General features: G+C 35.3%; 1 protein-coding gene across 1 annotated transcript in view; it reads right to left on the minus strand.

Moving 5' to 3' along the window:
• Positions 1 to 18,852, minus strand: part of ANXA10 (annexin A10) — a 73,351-nt gene that overhangs the window by 10,327 nt on the left and 44,172 nt on the right. The window contains exons 4-6 of the mRNA XM_035023244.1: positions 16,330 to 16,443; positions 14,513 to 14,603; positions 13,409 to 13,488 (exon numbers count right to left, since the gene is read on the minus strand). Coding sequence (XP_034879135.1) covers positions 13,409 to 13,488; positions 14,513 to 14,603; positions 16,330 to 16,443 — 285 coding nt within the window. The remainder of the gene's footprint in view (positions 1 to 13,408; positions 13,489 to 14,512; positions 14,604 to 16,329; positions 16,444 to 18,852) is intronic.

Genomic DNA, 18,852 nt, shown 5'->3' on the forward strand with positions numbered 1-18,852 from the left:
CTTTCTTTCTTTCTTTCTTTCTTTCTTTCTTTCTTTCTTTCTTTCTTCTTTTTCTTTCTTCTTTCTTTTCTATGCTGAGAGAACACTGAGAATACAGTGGCTTCTGCTCCCATCATCATTTTGGACTCGGAAATAGCCCCACATTGCAAGGAACTCAGTGATATAGCAAGATCAGGCTGAGGAAAGTCCTAAATACAACTTTTTTGAATTGACCTCAATCCCTAAGTAGCATTAATGGGTCCCAAATTCCTTATCTGCTCCTGATGGAGGAACTTGCATGCTAGCTGAGAACCTGGCTGGGGAGCTTGACAGATGGAGTTGTTTATGACCATGGCAGGGAGAGACTGTTCCAGTAGCCAAGAGCTATAAAGTAGACCACATTGGTAGACTGTGTGGGACCTAGAACTTAGGGGATTCTTCAGCTCCAGTGAGAGTAAAGATGAGGCTAAACCATCATAGAAGGTTACTCGGCTCTGACCAAATTGAGACAGAAAAAGGATCATAAGTTAACAAGCTGCATGGTTTAGAAGCTGATAATGAGAAATGTTCATACCCTGGACATCTATATTTCATCAGCTGCATGTCCAGAGTTGTTCAGAACTACCATTCCATAGTCAAGATGAGCAAGGATGCTGAAAATATCTTCCCGATCTGAGGCACTATCACTCTCATAAAGATATCTCCTAAACCACACACAAATGCCTCTCCACCAACAGGGCCAGAAATCTGAGAGTTGAGTATTTAACTCAATAACTGTGTAAATGATATTGAACAGGTACTCACATTGACTATTCAAAGTATTGTATGGATTAAATTTGTTTATTAAATTAAATATTAGGCTTTCTTCCTTGCTAACCCAAAGCTGGAAGCATATGAGAAAGATCAATTTATTCATAGAGAAATAAATAAACTACATACTTTTGTGAGTAAATTTGTACCCCTGGAAAATTTAATATGTTTTAATTATAAATTAGAAGTTGTGTATCACTTAGAGGTGTCCCCCTAAGGAAAAGTTGATACAAATTTTTTTTTCAAGACACTGGATACATTTTTATTGAACCTTTTAGTTTAAAACATGAGGTAAAAGGAAAGCCAGTTCTCCTTAACCAATATTTTACACAAATGTAGTAAAATATTTCAAATCTTAGGGAATCATAATGGATTACGTGTCTTAAAAGTTGGGGATTGAATAAACAATATCCAACTTCTTGAATTTTCCTGTTGACTCTTCCTTTACAACAGTAACCAGTTCTAATTAGTTACATAAGTTTCTTCAAGGCCATGTTTTACTGTTGCTGATTTCTTTATGTCTGAAGCATTGCTATTTCAATCAATAGCCATAATTCCACTTCAGAAATGGTTTTGCTTTGGTGAAATTTTGACATCAGGCTGTCCTTTAGTTCCATAGGCCCACTCTCATTCCATCTCTAGTTGAGCCTTTTCTCTTTTACTCATAGTCAAGAGTGCTTCATCCCATCTTCTGATGACTTTGCCTATTCCAACCTTAAAACTTAAAGGCGTGGCATTTTTCTTCTCCTTTGAACTCTTCTGAATATTAGTATCAAAAACATTAGTATGGCAATTCATACTCTTCATCTTATTTGACCTATATCAGTAGGATTTGATGCAATTGCTCACTCTCTCCTCCTTGCTATGCCTTCATCACTGGGCTTCCAGGATTCTGCACTCTCATTTTCCTTCTTTCTACTTCCCTGGTTACTCATTCTCCATCTTGTGTACTGGTCCCCCTTTTACTTTTCAATCTCTTAATACTGGAAAGTTGTAGTACTCAGTTTTTAGTACTGCTCTTGTCTGATGTACAATCCTTCCCTTGTTAATCTTTACTGTTCATGTAGCTTTACATTCCATCTATGTTGTAATGATACCCAATTTTACATCACTAGCTTAGATCTACCATCTGAATGTCAGGGGCATATATTCCAATTGCCAACCAAACACTCTCACTTGGATTTCTAATATACATATTAGACACAACATGTTCAAAATCTATCTCCTGATCTCCCTCCAACTTAAAAACCTCTTATATCCATAACTCTCCACATTTCAGTTTATGACAACTCCACTGTTCCTACTGCTCAGACTAAAAAACTGAGTAACATTTTATTTCTTCTTTTTTACTTTATATCCTACATCCAGTTCCTCAGGAAATAATATAGACACTACCTTCAAAATACATGCAGAATCTGGGCACTTTTCATCACTACCAGAGCTTTCCTATAGGTCCAAATTAATATTGTATTTTGACTTTTTTTTTTTTTTGCTGAAATAGCATCCTTACAGGCTTGTTTCTATCCTGTCTCCCTACTTTTCCCTCAACATTGCATCTAGTGTGAATATTTTTTTTATTTAAATGAGTTGTCTCTGTGTGTATGTCTTTTCTCAAAGTAGACCAATAGTTTTAAAGACCAATGATGTTGAACATCTTTTCACATACTAGTCATCCATTTATCTTTGGTGAAATGTATGTTCAAATATCTTTTTTCTTGTTATTAGAGTCTTTGGTTTGTTATTAAGTTTGGTTTTCTTAATGAACAGGTTTATTGAGGTATAAATGCCTTGCAACAAACTGTACATATTAAAAAAAATCATATCATTCCTTTTCTCAAAATCCAGTAATGATTCTCCTCTCTCCATTTCATTCAGAACAGAAGCAAAAGTCGTTACAAGGCACAGATTTGAACTTTCTGACATTACTCACCACTACTATAGAACATTTTCTTGGCTTGCTCAGAAGGCACCAGCTGGCCTTCTTGCTATTCTTCACAACTGTCAGCCACTCCCTTGCCTTAGAACTTTCCCCTAACTTTCCCTTTGCCTGGAATGCCCTATCATTACCATTCATTTGCTGACACATTCTTTCCAAATGTTTGCTCATATCTCATCTACTCAATGAGATTTCCCTGACCAACCTATGTAATATTGCAATCTACCTACTATGCCCAGTCCAACAATTTCTATCCCCATTATCCTGCTCTGCCATATCTTTCACTGCCTTCTAACATTCTATATAATGTAACTGTTCATTAGATTTCTCTTGAATTGTTCCTATTCCCCCATTAGATTGTAAGCTTCTTAAACACTGATGAGGTCCTTGTCTCTTTTGTTCATTCACAATTCCCTATTGCCTAGAATCATGGTTGGCACATTGCAGGCACTTGACAAATACTAATTGAATCAATACTAAATAAATGTAGGAAAGCTAAAGAAATGACTTTTAGATAGCGGAATTCAAAGATCAGTTGTATTACTCCAGCTTTGTAATATAACTTGAAGTCTAGAATTATGATACTTCCACTTTTGTTTTTCTTTTTCAAGAGTGTTTTCACTATTTGGGGTCCTTTGTGGTTCCATATAAATTTTAAGATTGTTTGTTCTAGTTCTATGAAAAAATGTGGTTGGTATTTTGATAGGGATTGCATTAAATCTGTAGATTGCTTTGGGTAGTATAGATATTTTAACAATATTTGCAATCCATAAGCATGGAATGTCTTTCCATTTCTTTGTGTTTTCTTCAATTTCTTTCATCAACGTTTCACATTTTTCAGAGTATAGGTCTTTCACTTCCTTGGTTAAGTTTATTCCTAGGTATCTTATTATTTTTTGTGCAATTGTGAATGTCATTGTTTTCTTAATTTCTCTTTCTGCTGCTCTCTCTGCTGTGTAATAGAAATGCAACAGATTTCTGTAGATCAAAGGAACAGAATAGAAAGCCCAGAAATAAATCCACAATTATTTGGTCAATTAAACTTCAACAAAGCAGGAAAGAATATCCAGTGGAAAAAAGACAGTCTCTTCAACAAATGGTATTGGGAAAACTGGACAGCTGCATGTGAAAGAATGAAACTGGACCACTTTCTTGCACCATATACAAAAATAAACTCAATGAGTTAAGGACATAAATGTGAGACATGAAACCATAAACATTCCAGAAGAGAGCACAGGCAGTAATTTCTCTGATATTGGCCATAACAACATCCTTCCAGATATGTCTCCTGAGGCAAGGGAAACAAAAGCAAAAAATAAAGTATTGGGACTACATCAAAATAAAATGCTTCTGCACACCAAAGGAAACAACCAACTAAACTAAAAGACAACCTACTGAATGGGAGAAGATATTTCCAAATGACATATCCAATAAAGGGTTAGTGTCCAAGACGTAAAGAACTTATACAACCCAACACCAAAAAACCCAAGTAATCTAATTAAAAAATGGGCAGAAGACCTGAACAGACACTTCTCCCAAGAAGACATCCACATGACCAATAGATGCATGAAAAGATGCTCAACATCACTCATCATCAGGGAAATGCAAATCAAAACCATAATTACATATCACTTCACACCTGTCAGAATGGCTAAAATAAAAACCTCAATAAACAAGTGTTGGAATGGACGTGGAGAAAAAGGAACCCTGATGCACTGTTGGTAGGAATGCCAACTGGTGCAGCCACTGTGTAATAGCATAGTGGTTCCTCAAGAAATTAAAAATAGAGCTACCCTACAATCCATTAATCACACTACTGGGTATTTAGCTAAAGGATATGAAAACACTAATTTCGAGGGATATGTGCACTCTTATGTTTATTGCAACGTTATTTGCAACAGCCAAACTATGGAAGCAGTCCAAGTATCCATCAATAGATGAATGGATAAAGAAGATGTGGTGTATATACACAATGGAATATTAACTCAGGCATAAAAAAGAATGAGATCTTACTGTTTGCAATGACATGAATGGAGCTAGAGAGTATAATGCTAAGCCAGACAGAGAAAGACAAATACCACATGATTGCACCCACACATGGAATTTAAGAAACAAAACAAATGAACAAAGGCAAAAAAAAAAAAAAAGGGACAAATAAAAAAAAACAGACTCTTAACTATAGAGAACTAATGGATGGTTACCAGAGGAGATGTGGGGGTGGGGGATGGGTGAAATAGGTGAAGGGGATTAAGAGTACACTTATTTTTTTTTTATTATTATGTTCAGTTAGCCAACAAGGAATACACTTATCTTGAGGAGTATTGAGTCAATATATGAAATTGTTGAATCACTATATTGAGAGCTGAAACTAATATACCACCATATGTTAACTACACTGGAATTAAAATAAATAATAAAAAAAAATCAGTTAGTAGATGTAGGAAAATTTTATGGATCATTGAAATTTTGAGTGATTTCCAATTAAACTACATAGCTAAGTAAACACCTACCCTTACAAAGTTTGTGAGAAATATTTAAGAATTTTCTGAAGTTCTCTGTATCTGAAATATTTTTTGAAACAAAAGTTTTGACATTGAACTTGAAATGGTGCTTGTCTGTTCATTTCTTTGTGCAGTTAATTACCAGAAGCACTTTAAGCAGACTGGTGGATTAAAAAATGTGAATAAGTAAATTGTGATTTAGCTTTTTCCACCGAGGCAGAGTCAAGCTGGTTTGTCATGTAAAAAGCCTAAGAGAGCAGCATGGTGTGTGCAGCTGATGTAAATACTAGAGAAATAGCATAAATGAGTACAGAATTTGGGTTGGGGCAAAATAAAACTGTGGAAAGAAGAAATTAAGGGAATGAAAATCCAGCTGAAAATATTTGAAACAGGTAAGTTGACTACAGATGATCACTGAAATCTGATGGTAATAACATCCCCAGAAATCTCACTGTACAAGTTTGAGAAACCATTGTAAGGAAAATCCTAACAGCTAAGATGAAGAGTAAGCATCCAATTGGGTCGTTTCCTCTCCTTCTGTGAAAACATTTATCATCTCCAGTGTGATTTGCACATACTGATTAATTAGTCTCCAAATGATTAATTTTTTATTATTTGACAGATAATTAGATCTAGTGTAAATCTAGTTAATAAAAGCATGCACGAAGTGTTGTAAGCACGTTTAATGATTGGCATTAGTTTTCAAGAAGGTGTTCTGGCTGAGTTGTTTCCTTATTAGAAATATCCTTTTTGGAAAATACTTTAAAGATTAAGTAAAAAATCTTCTCTCCCAGAAAATATGACAATAATTTTCAACACTTTCCATTTCATGAATATCTTAAGGCTCCTATGCTCCAATTCCCTTAATCTCTATTAATTCACAAAAGAGGTGTGCCTGATTTTTATGATCTTAAAAAGATGAAAGCCAAAGACAGTCTTTACTTTGATTCTGAAAATCAAATAAAATGCAGAGGGAAGTAGTGGATGTAATTACAATAATTGAAGAATTTTAGGATATTTGTATTGAGAGGGAATTGAGAGAATAATGGGTTCATATTCCTTAATTTACAAAGTAAATCTCCCTAATCTGAATCTCAAGAAGGTAAAATAATAAAGAACATACAACTGACTTATAATATGGTTAAGAGGAAAAGATATGTAGATATATACCTTGTTTTACACAGAGAATATCTATCATCTGTGTGTGTGTATATATATATGGGACATTGAGAAAGAGAAAGACAGAGACAGACAGAAATAGAGAGAGAAAGAGACAGAGATTGAGAGAGAGAATAATGATCCCAACTATAGGGTAGAAGAGACTTGTTTACACTGAAGTAGCCCTCAGTTATCTGGTTGGAACTTATCAGTCTAAATTGCACAACCTTTAGGAAGGAATTCCATTTCCTTTTTGTAAAATGTCTAGACAGATTCTCTCTCAAGTGGTGTATACCACAGACAGTGGTCAGGGGAAGTGATAAACTTTTTCAGTTCCCTAATTCACTTTTTATCTTTTCCCAACTTTCTAGATTTACTAATCCAAAGGTTAAATCAGAGGCTCAAAACTGAAGAGCCACTAATGTAGAAGTTGGGAGTCAATGGGAAATCTTCAAAATATTAAAAAAATCTGAAAGAAATTATACATTTAATTATATATATAATTATTTATACATAAGCATTATGAATTACCATGAGACTTCTGATCTTCAAAAAGACTATTAAAGGAGATTATACTAAGATACCTCTTTTTACTTCCATTTTCTATTGTAATTTAAGTATTTTCTATGAAATGCATATTATTTTATACTTGTAGAGTGTGTTTTACATTTTAAGAGAAACGTACTGTGGGCGCCTGGGTGGCTCAATTGTTAAGTGTCTGCCTTCGGCTCAGTTCATGATCCCAGGGTCCTGGAGTCGAGCACTGCATCGGGCTCCCGGCTCAGCGGGAAGCCTGCTTCTCCCTCTCCCACTCCCCCTGCTTGTGTTCCCTCTCTCTCTGTGTCTCTCTCTATCAAATAAATAAAATCTTAAAAGAAAAAAAAGAGAAATGTACTGTGAAACCTTATAAGTTTTTAATTTTTAAGTAAACTTTATTAATTTTCCTTGGCTTCTTATAAAATCTAGGTCTCTGTTCACCCTCATTTTTTGATATCCTCTATTGGAAGGAAAACTTTACTACATTGAAAAGCTATTTCTAAGTTAAACACACAAACACAATTTAATGTTCCAACCCTAGAAATTGAAATTAATAAATAATAATTTATACTATAAAGTCATAATCCAAATTAGATAAAACCCCATGATGACGTAAATTAGTGCGTTGTTTTAAAATATGTATATCTATATAGATAATATTACTTTATATACAAATGCACATGCTCACATATAGACTTTATCAATAATAAAGCATTATTGTTTAATTTCACAGAAAAGGAACTACAATTAGGAATACGATTGATTGCCCTATTACACTGAGAAAACATTGTTCACTGATTATTTCCCCCCTGACTTATTTTCTGTCATGCATAATTTTCAGAACTGTGTGGTTTTTTTTTTTTTTCTTCTGGAATATAAGAATCTTTGCTTTAAAAAAATCCACTGCAATCTTGATTCTGAGATGTCAGTACTTTTAAGTGGTTTATAGCTCAACCATTTAAGAGGCACAGAGATATTAAGAGGTTATTTGCATACTGGTCATTGACATTTTACAAAATAGAAGTAGAACTGGAGTGGAGTCAAATGGGGTTGAAGACAGGAGAAATTAGATTTAAACAATGGGGTGATAGTGTACTTAGGCGTCTTTTCATATCGGCCCTCTCATTCAGTAGATGTGTAATGGTAATCCCTCTAAGTCTGGGTATCCTTGTCTCTACAAGGAGGGGATATAGCCTTTGGGTTCCTTGGAAAGCTGACTCCGAGATGGAGGTCAGCATGTGTCTTATTTATTATGGAGTGGGCTTGGGAGAAACACTTACGGAAGGGAGAGGAAGGAAGCAGGATTTGGGAGCAGAAGCTGGACTGTGACATAGCTTTAATGGAATGCAAAGTTATCCTAATAAAATACATTTTGTTTCCTACCAGAGAATGTATATTTTTCATCAATAAATTGAAATAAATTTCTATTTGGATATTAAGAAAATAAAAACTTGTTTGATACTAGGATGCAACTCATAGATTTACAATGGGACCATTGGCTTTCCTTTATTAGGGGCAATGCCTATGCCGATATGAATTTCTGACTGGGAAACTGTTGTTTTAATTTATATTTTGTAGCATCATTAGTTGAAAATTAACAAATTATGACCTTTTTAAATTGAGAGAATTTTTTTAAAGTTTTTGTTTAAATTCCAGTTAGTTAATATACAGTATAATATTAGTTTCAGGTACACAACACTTCCATAAGACATTGGGTGCTCATCACAAGGACTCTGGGACCATGACAGAAGCTGAAGGCAGACACTTAACTGAGTGAGCCCTCCAGGAGCTCCTGAAAATTTTTAATTTAACTGAAAGTCAGTGGATTTGCTTAGTACTATATCACCTTTTTCAAGTGAACAATTTGAAGAAATCCAGTCAGTCCAAATTACCAATCTCTCCTTGACCTGGTGCAGTTAATACTTGGCTTCCTCAACAATGTTTTCCTTAGGAATTTTTATTCCTAATTCAAAACTGAGAATAACTTGGGCACACACACCCATACCGCATAAAAAGGATAAAAAAGAAGTAAAATCCATGTTGTCTGGTAATGAATGGAGAGTTAGTGCTCCAATCTAATATATTTATTAATTCTTGAATTCAATCATACAAAATATGTGTGAAGTACAACATGAAGTTTTTTTTTTTTTAAAGATTTTCTTTATTTATTTGACAGAGAAAGACACAGAGAAAGAGGGAACACAAGCAGAGGGAGTGGGAGAGGGAGAAGCAGGCCTCCCACGGAGCAGGGAGCCCGATGCGGGGCTTGATCCCAGGACCCTGGGATCATGACCTGAGCCGAAGGCAGACGCTCAATGACTGAGCCACTCAGGTGCCCCAACATGAAGTTTTTAATCATAACAAACATATATTAAGGGAAACCATACCACCTGTGTTTGATTGGACATGTTAATCCACCCCAAATGAAGAAGACACCAAAATAACATAAGTAAGAAAAGAAGGAAAATGAAGTAGTAATTCACTGCCATTGATATCTTAGAAGAAAAATTCATTAATAATAGTCATACTCTCACTTTAACTATTTTTGTATACAGACTAGTTTTAGACAAGGTAGAAATAATTCTTAATATTTATCTTTCTTGTGTACAGTAATACAATACTTTAACTTCAGAAAAGTTTTAAAAAACTTTGTTTTTTAAAAAACTAAGCTTTGTAGAATTAAAAAAATAGAAATCTCTGTAAGGTAAATATTTGAATTTGTAATTTCGGGAAAAAATCAGCATATGGCTATGGGTGTGTTTTCCTGAATAGCTGGGGAATATTCTGTATTTTCTTTCCCATACTGAATGCTTCCTTGTTTCCTTGTTATTCTTTATTCACTCAGACTTCTTAAAGAATTTGTTCTTTGCAGCATTTATTCCCAAAAAATCTGACTTGCTTTCCACGTATCATACACAGACCCTTGTTCTAAGACTATAAAGTTGAATAGGACATAGTTCTCATGATTGGGAAACTGAAGCTACTGGGATAGGTGGGTATGTATACACATCCCACATTATATGGTAAGATAGACTAGAAATACATAAAACAGGCTCGGAGGAGAGCAATTACCATGGAGCAGAAGGAGGCTTTGAAGAGCAGGGTCAATCAGAAGCTTGATGGCAACTGATTACTCCCATACTAGCTTTCGTATTAGCTTTTCTGAAATTTGCTTGTTGGAATAACTCAGGAATCAATCAAATACAGGTAAATGTTGGACTGATATTTTTTTACACATACATAGTTTATCAAGGCTGAAAACAAAACAGAAGGAATAAAAGATTAAAATGGAGTTGGGTTTTTTCATCTCATATGAATTAATTATCCATGATAGGATTAGTTATATAGAAATTTAAAATATAGCTAATATATTCAGATTAAAATTGTATACTATTACATAGTATATAGTATGATGAACATCATCATTCTACAGGTAAGATTAGAAGTAGGACCAAGAAACTTCCAAACAGTCATCTTTTAAAGATCAAAAATGGTGACACAATAAGGTTATGTCAAAAAACTTAAAGCATGAATAAAAATGCAAAGACATTTGCCCTTTAAAGTACTTTTAAGAAATAATGCAGGACATTTTATTTGTTCCTTTTTTAATTCATTGCTATCCCTTGGGACATTCTCTATTTTTGTGCCCAAAATAGTCATCCTCATAGATTTCCTGTTTATTGCCATAAATATTTTCATTCTTCCATCTTCTGTTGCTCACTGGCCTGTTTTGGTTGCAGCTTTTTAAGTCTCATTTTCACATTGATAGCTGATCTCCAAACTTGTTTCATCTTTGAGGACAAACAACTGGATATATTTTACAGCGACCCTTGATATTTTTTTTTTTAAAGATTTTATTTATTTATCTGAGAGAGAGACAATGAGAGACAGAGAGCATGAGAGGAAGGAGGGTCAGAGGGAGAAGCAGACTCCCGCTGAGCGGGGAGCCCGACGCGGGACTCGATCCCGGGACTCCAGGATCATGACCTGAGCCGAAGGCAGTCGCTTAACCAACTGAGCCACCCAGGCGCCCCATAGCGACCCTTGATATTAAGGGGAGTTATCTGATGGAGGTCTAGCCAATGAAATGTGAGCAAAAGTGATAGACATCACAGCGAGGCCCATAAAAATTCCCAGGAACAATCCTCCAGTGTCTTTCTGTTTTTGTAGATTGAGGACAGGCATGATGAAATTAGAGGGAAGGTGGAAAGCTAGATTAGCCACTAGATGGAAAGAGACTGAGTCTCTGAATCACTTCTTGGAGGAGTGCTGTATTCTGATCAGTAGCACCTGTTCTGGTCTCCATGTGAGCTTGAGAAATGGCATTTACTTTATGTTTTGGGCCATGTATTACCAGAAAGAGATGAGCTCAGTAAATAATTGGCCGGTTTGCAAGCAGAAATAAAAGAGAGTAGAGAGAAAGTCCAGGTATTTGGTGTCTCTAACAGTTCAAAGGGGAAACCACTGACTCTAAGCAATCTTGACGAAGATTTGAAAAGCAAACATCTTTTAAGACTCACCCCTGCAGCAAGTATCTGACTAAATTTATTATCTGAGAGGACTTTCAAGGAACTGGCTTTAAGTCGTGAAAAACAAGAAATATGGTCAGGGAGAGTGAAAGGATGCAGAGAAATATGTCTAGGAGAGAAGTTTGGGTATGGCTAAGTGGTATACAGTATTCCCTGGAAGCAATTACCTTAGAATTCTTCTAAGTTTCTTAGATATTTACATTTTCAAGGACATCATGAATCCAGATTAAAGGAAAGTGGGCTACTCAAGCTGCAAACAAACTGCTAAATCTCTAAATTTGCCACAATCGAGCTGTGAAAGAGATACAACCCTCACAGATGCACAGTACCACTTCAGATAAACCAGAAGAGGATACAGGACAAGCAAGAATATCTAGAGTTTGGCAATAGTGGCCATAGAAATGTTTAGGTTAAAAAAAATCTAGCGACTCATAGAGGCAGTTGGTACAGGAGTGGCTCAGGGAAAAGGAAGAAAGAACATTCCATGTTCTATCCCATGTTTTCATCTGGTGATTTGGACTCCCCTCCTGAACGTGTGGGGCCCTGGGTTTCCCAGGTCCTCTGGCAGCATTCTCACCCTAGTCTCCTCCTTCTTGGTCTTTTGCTCTCTTTCTAGGTATTGCTCTTCCACCTTTATTCCCTAAAAGGGCTATCATTTATTCTTTTTTCTTTAAAGGCAATGAAGTCTTTTCTTAATTTTACATCCCCATGTATAAAATTCTATCTACTTAATGTTTCTGAGTGAAGTTTTGTGCTAACTACCAACTACTTGGTTATGTTCTTGACATAAAGAGAAAAGTTTGGGGGATTTATTTTTTTAAATTTTATTTATTTATTTGTCAGAGAGAGAGAGAGAGAAAGAATACACAAGCAGGGGGGAAGAGCAGGTCGAGGGAGTAGCAGGCTCCCCGCGGAGCAGGGAGCCCGATGCAGGACTTGATCCCAGGACCCTGGGATCATGACCTGACCGGAAGGCAGACACTTAACCAACAGAGCCACCCAAGCATCCCAAGTTTGGGGGATTTAGAAGTGCTTCTTTCATTACACACACACACACACACACTTATACAACATAAACCAAACCAAAATACTGGTTCTTGAGACATTTTTCCCAGCTATGAACTTTTAGATTTCTTTCTTTTTTTTTTTTAATTTTATTTTATTATGTTATGTTAATCACCATACATTACATCATTAGTTTTTGATGTAGTGTTCCATGATTGATTGTTTGCTGTGAATTGTGTAAGACTGATGAATCACAGACCTGTACCTCTGAAACAAATAATACATTATATGTTAAAAAAAAGATAGTAGATTTTTTTTTTGATAGTAAAGAACTGCACATTGATTCTTTTTACATTCCTGAATGTCTTTGCTGAATTGGATGACAGGCATATTTAAGAATACGCATAAAACAAAGATTAATTATATCTAAAAATATTATTACAATGTTAGTATGTGGGATGTTTTCAAGAAATACTAATTGAATGAAATAATTACGTACCATCTTGTCAGTGCAGAAAAACAAAATAAGTGTCAAATTTTAATTTTAATTTGAAGTAGTGTTCTTTTGTGGTGATGACAGAATTTTCAGAGGCAGTGCTGAGGATCTTATGCTGGCACTTGGGAGTCTAAAGGATTCAATTCAAATTCTGGATTTCTACTTATTAGCTCTTTAGACAGAGAGCTAGAACCTAATTATTTATGTATGTGTCTATAATCATAATTGTCTTATATATAGTAGATTTTTTTAGAATAGAAATGGTGTATTATTCATATTCATTTGTTTCTATATCCAAGCCAAGTTTCTATTATAGTGCTTTGAATTTAGCTGGTATTCAGTAAATATTATTATACAGAATTTACTTTTAAACTGGAGTTTTCTGTCCTAGTTTTTGAAAATGAAACATACATATTTTTTACTAGTGCAAAATGGTGTGAATTTTTGAATTTCATACCTGGACCAGGTTCATGAGCGTATCTCTGAAGTGTCCTGAGGTCTCTGAGTAAATGTCTTCTTGAAGGTTGCTGCTATATTCTAGGAAAAAACTTCCATGTTAAAGGTGTGATTTATTATAGAACCACATATCAACATACTTTGAGTAAGTTAATATTATTTCCTCAGTTGTGAGGGGAAAGTACAGGAAATACAATCAATCTGTTGACATTTCTTTGTCTTTTACTGCCTTCTACTCAGATGAAGTCAATCTCCTAAAGAGTCCACCAAGGAAGTGTGGACACCTAACAGTAACATAGGCACAAGTCTGTTTTCTTAAAAAGCTATTATCTTTATTCCAAAATTGAAAAACAACACGAGAGTCATCGCACATTCTCTAATTCTCAAAATTCGGAATTCTGCATTCTATTTCCATAGACTGCTACGCAGCCCAGCACTTGCCCCAAGTGCTTTGTTTCCTTTAATATTTTAAATAAAGGTTCTTACTTCATTCCCTTTGGGAAATTCCCCTTGTTCTTGCTCAAATGCAGCAGAGGTAACTGTCTAGAATAGTTTCTTGACATTCAGTGAGAGGTAATACATGATGCGATGCAACTTAAGGCATTAAACTTTTTGAAAATGAAAATAGTTAACTTTTCTACTTTTAAAATGTGTAAAAATCTGATTTTAAGATAGATCACAGTGATTACGAGATTTACATGAAGTGAAGTAGTTAACCATATTTGTCATATTTGCTAAGCAGTTATTGTTCTTTGCTCTATTTTGTCTAGATACCTGGTTTCTCCTGGGTAAGAAATAAAATGGTCCTTACACATGGTGCTGGGCACTTGCCTGAATTAATGTAAACACTCACCTCATAGAAACTTGCAATTATTTTCCTGGAAACTTTGCTTAACTTGATTGTCTAGAGAATTGGTTCAGTTTTGATAACCTAATCATCAATTTTACTTAGTGAGTTAGTTGGTCTTGAGTGAGTGATATTTCAAATATAAGGGTGTCTTAGAAAATTTTTAAAAACACATAAACTGGAATATTTTGTGTGCTATTTGAAAAATATAAAGCTTATATGTGTGTAAAATATATGTACATATGTATACTTCCTTACGCAAACAGTAGGCTTCTCGCATCTGGAAAATTTCTCCATCTGTTCTTGAAGCTAAAATATCAATGAGGCAATTTTCTTCAGTGCCTGCTCCCTGTAATACAGAGAAAGGGAGAAATATAAAGGCATTTGTATTGGGAATAATAGTGCATCTTATGTATAATAAGGATTTACAACATTCCTGGTATTCTGAGAGGTGGCGGAGGAGAAAGAAAGCATGTTTGGGATAAAGATAGGCCCAATTCAGTTCTGGCTCTGCTATTTACTAGCCACTTGACCCTGGGAAGATACTATTTTCTGAAACCCTGTTCCTTCATTTAGAATAAAACAACATAGGCATTTCTAAATGATGTAGAAAAAGATGTTTGAACAAGGCTCATGACACTGATTTTTTTTGCTACTAGAATATCAGTCTTTGGAAAGCTGAAATTAGAACCAGGGTCTCCTAGTTTCCTAAAGATGTTTCAGGTCTGGCTCCCTGCCTCTCCCTAAATGTGGATTTTTGTACCATCTGTCTAAGCATTGGACTGGGTACTTTCTACGGTCTCTTATAGCTATATGCATCTATTTTTCTGTGCTAGTGATCATAAAGACAACACCTCTTCCAGGAAGTTTCATAAATCCTTACCATTCCATGTGATACTGATAAAATATAACAGTTTATCTAAACAGTAACCTGAGACTTCCTTCTTATAGTTTGTAGTCACATCATTTTGCAAGAGGTAGGAATTGCCATATGCAACTTATAAAAAAGCGATTGGTTGAAATGCATATGAATTTTATACAATGTCTATTCTCATCTGCAAATATGATGGCCAAAATCCAGGTTCCCTTAATTTGTTCCCCTTTCCTCTTTCCTGTCACACATTGTTCACAGATTGAGTAATCTGGTCATTGGTAGGCATGGTATTGGAATGATTGCAACAGTTCTACAGGTGTTTAATATCAGTATTTGGAAAGATGTAAAAAGCCTTTTGTACCCCATCCGTAGCCAACAAAGTCTCTAACAAATCTGTAGTCAATTTATTTCATGGAAATGACTTTCCTGTAAGGACATTATTTTTAATTCTTCAGAAGTAAAATTTTTATACACTTGAGCAATGGTTTTTGTAAAGGACTCTTAGGGTCACAAAAATAAAGATGTCATTTATATTTTGTCTCTGACTCAGTTTCCCATTTTTACTTAGTGAGTCCAATTTTTACAAATAATTTAAAGAGGTTCACATGACTTAGAACATTTTTGCTTAATTTATGAATACATACTAGGAAGAGATGAATATGAACAACCCTGGAAGCTTATTTAGTTTTTTCTTTTGGTAGTTTGGCATAGAGCTGGGTCAGTGGATCTGAGTTTGTACAGCAAAAGAACAGGCTGATCCCAGCTACTAAGGTATAGAAGCCCCTCTTCTTAATAGGGTCACTTCTCCTGAGCACAACATTTTCGTTGTTTTATTTTTGCTCAGATATTCCCTCCCCAACCCCTGATCACATACAGCAACATCACAGGGTAGTTTCCTCTCTACTGAAATACTGCCTTGTACTTATTACAGATATATATATATATATATATATATATATATATATATATATATATATATATTTAAAGATTTTATTTATTTGACAGAAAGAGACACAGTGAGAGAGGGAACATAAGCAGGAGAAGTGGGAGAGGGAGAAGCAGGCTTCCCGCTGAGCAGGGAGCCCGATGTGGGGCTCCATCCCAGGACCCTGGGATCATGACCTGAGCCGAAGGCAGATGCTTAAGGACTGAGCCACCCAGGCACCCCTATTATAGGTATATTTTTGTGTCAGACCACTACCTTCATGGCATGCCAGAGTTCGTGAGCATCGTAAGATGGCGGTGGGTACATGAGGCCAACCATGACATCTTTGAAGTGATCTGAAAGCTTCTCCTTCAGGTCACCAATTAGGTCCTATGGATGGAAAAGTAAATACTTTTATTACATTAGTTACCAATTTTACAAGAGAAATGAGATAATTACAGAAAGTAATCTACTCGGACTTCCTTTTCTATGTTCATTTCATGTAGTAAAAAGCCTGGTTTTGATGCACATATATGCACACACATGCACATAAAAATATGCACATACAGGGATTATAGGAACGATGGACTTGAGGGTTTGGAGATGACTGATGTAATCACATCTCTGCATGAGAGGTCATCTACATGGACATTTTAGTCATGTAAATATAAAATGATCTTCTTTCCCCAATTCTAACACCAACTTCTCTGTTGATCTCATTATGAAAATAAGTAAAAATTGAAACCTAAAAACATTGTGTTTTTAGTTCTTAGTTTTCTTGTGTGGAATTAATGAAACATTAGACCTTAAATAAAATATACATTTTATCTTATCATTGCAGCAGTGTCTTTTAGCAGGAGTTTCTGGTTATCCTATTGCCAAAAAGCTTGTGTAAATGAATTAAGTAATCTAAGAACTTTCATCAAATAGCCACATTAATACATACATTTTTTAAATATTGAAAGTTAAACACTTAAGGAGAAAAAGAAGCATGCTGAATGTTTGTTCTTGGAATACATATTATAAAAGTATGAAATTGATCATTTTAATTTTGACTTTTATTTTACTAGCGTAGAATGGATATTTAAAAAACATATGTTATGGGTGCCTAAGTGGCTCAGTCGGTTAAGCTTCTGCCTTCGGCTCAGGTCATGGTCTTGGGGTCCTGGAATGGAGCCTGGGTTGGAGCCTCAATTCAGGCTCCCTGCTCAGCAGGGGAGCTACTTCTCCCTCTCCCTCCACCCCTCTCCTTCTCCCTCTTCCCCCTCCCTGCTCATGCTCTTTCTCTCAAATAAATAAAATCTTTAAAAAAAATATATGTTAGTTGTATTTTTTGTAAGGTTACAAAGATATCTGAAAGATGTTTAAAACTTAACATTTCTTGCTAAAATATATAGAGTATATTCAGTTTTACTTTAAAAATATGCAATATTTTAGTTTGGAGGTGATTCAATAATAGAATTCAAGTTAAAGATGCCAATGAGGCATAATAAGCTCTATTGGAATAAAAAAATGAAATAGTCATTATTTTCATTTTATTTACTATAATCTGACAACACCATTCCTATATTGTGGATTTTCTTTTTAGCAAATAAAAGCACTTATCCATAAGGTGGTAACTGGTAATACGGAGAATCTGTTGAATTTTTGCTAGGGTCAGTACAATTCATTTAATGAGCAATTAATACATGTCTAGAGTTGTGTCAGGTGCTTGGAGTATATACCAGAAGCACAAGATCCCCTCTTCCATAGAACTTATATTGTATTTAATTCCCTCCTTATGCACCATTGACTATTTCTAATTTCTTTACCAAATGGTTGTTAAGGTGATATGAGCCAGGCACTCTTCTAGGTACTGGGGCTATATCAATGAATAAAACATATATATCATATATATACATATGAGCCTGTGAAACATATTCTTATGCATTCTCATGCAGGAGCATAAAAATTTTTTTGAATGAAAGATCGCAGTTATTCACTACTGTTTGATTTAATACTGTTTCCAAGACATAGTGTTAGGTGCTGGAGAAATGCAACAGAGTTTCTGTTTTCAAGGAGATTCACATTCCACAAACCCAGAGATAACAAGTAAAAATGTGAGCTAATACACTTTCTAAGGCTTTCAAATGTCATTTTTCACAGCATAAGATCCTAAAAGTAGAACAAAACAGTTAGAAGAATTCAGATAAAAGATCAGAATAGATTTATAGGATTAGGGAACTAGGTCACTTTTAGACCAGAAAGGACAAGTAACACTGTGACAGGAGTTGCAGAAGCCATTTGTATGGTTAATTTTATGTGTCAGCCTTGTTGGGTCACAGTACCCAGATATCAGATCACACATGATTCTAGATATTTTTGTGAAGGTATTTTGTAGATGAGATTTTTACATCAGTAGGCTTTGAGTAAAGCATTATTCTCCAAAATATGGGTGGTCCTCATCCAGTCAGTTAACATCTTTAATAGAAAAAGGCTAACCTCCCTTGAAGAAGAGAGAAGTCTGCCAAGAGATCACCCTTGGAATTCAATTGCCGCTCTTCCCTGAGACTCCAGCTTGCAGGCCTACCTATGGATTTCTGAGTTTGCCAGTCACCATGACCACATGAGCTAATTCCTGAAAATCTCTCTCTCTCTCTCTCTAGCTAGACAGAGATAGATCATGTCAGTCTCCTTGAACTGTTTTCCATTGCTCTTACAGGAAATTTTGAGCTCCTTATTATATCCTTGCTATAAGGTCTTACATGACTTGGAAAGGGAGAGAGCGAGTGAGGGAGAGGGATTGGGGGGGGGGGGGAG

Source organism: Mirounga leonina, unplaced genomic scaffold, assembly GCF_011800145.1.
Source record: "Mirounga leonina isolate KUSES-001 unplaced genomic scaffold, KU_Mleo_1.0 Mir_176, whole genome shotgun sequence".
NCBI classification, from domain to species: Eukaryota; Metazoa; Chordata; class Mammalia; order Carnivora; family Phocidae; genus Mirounga; species Mirounga leonina.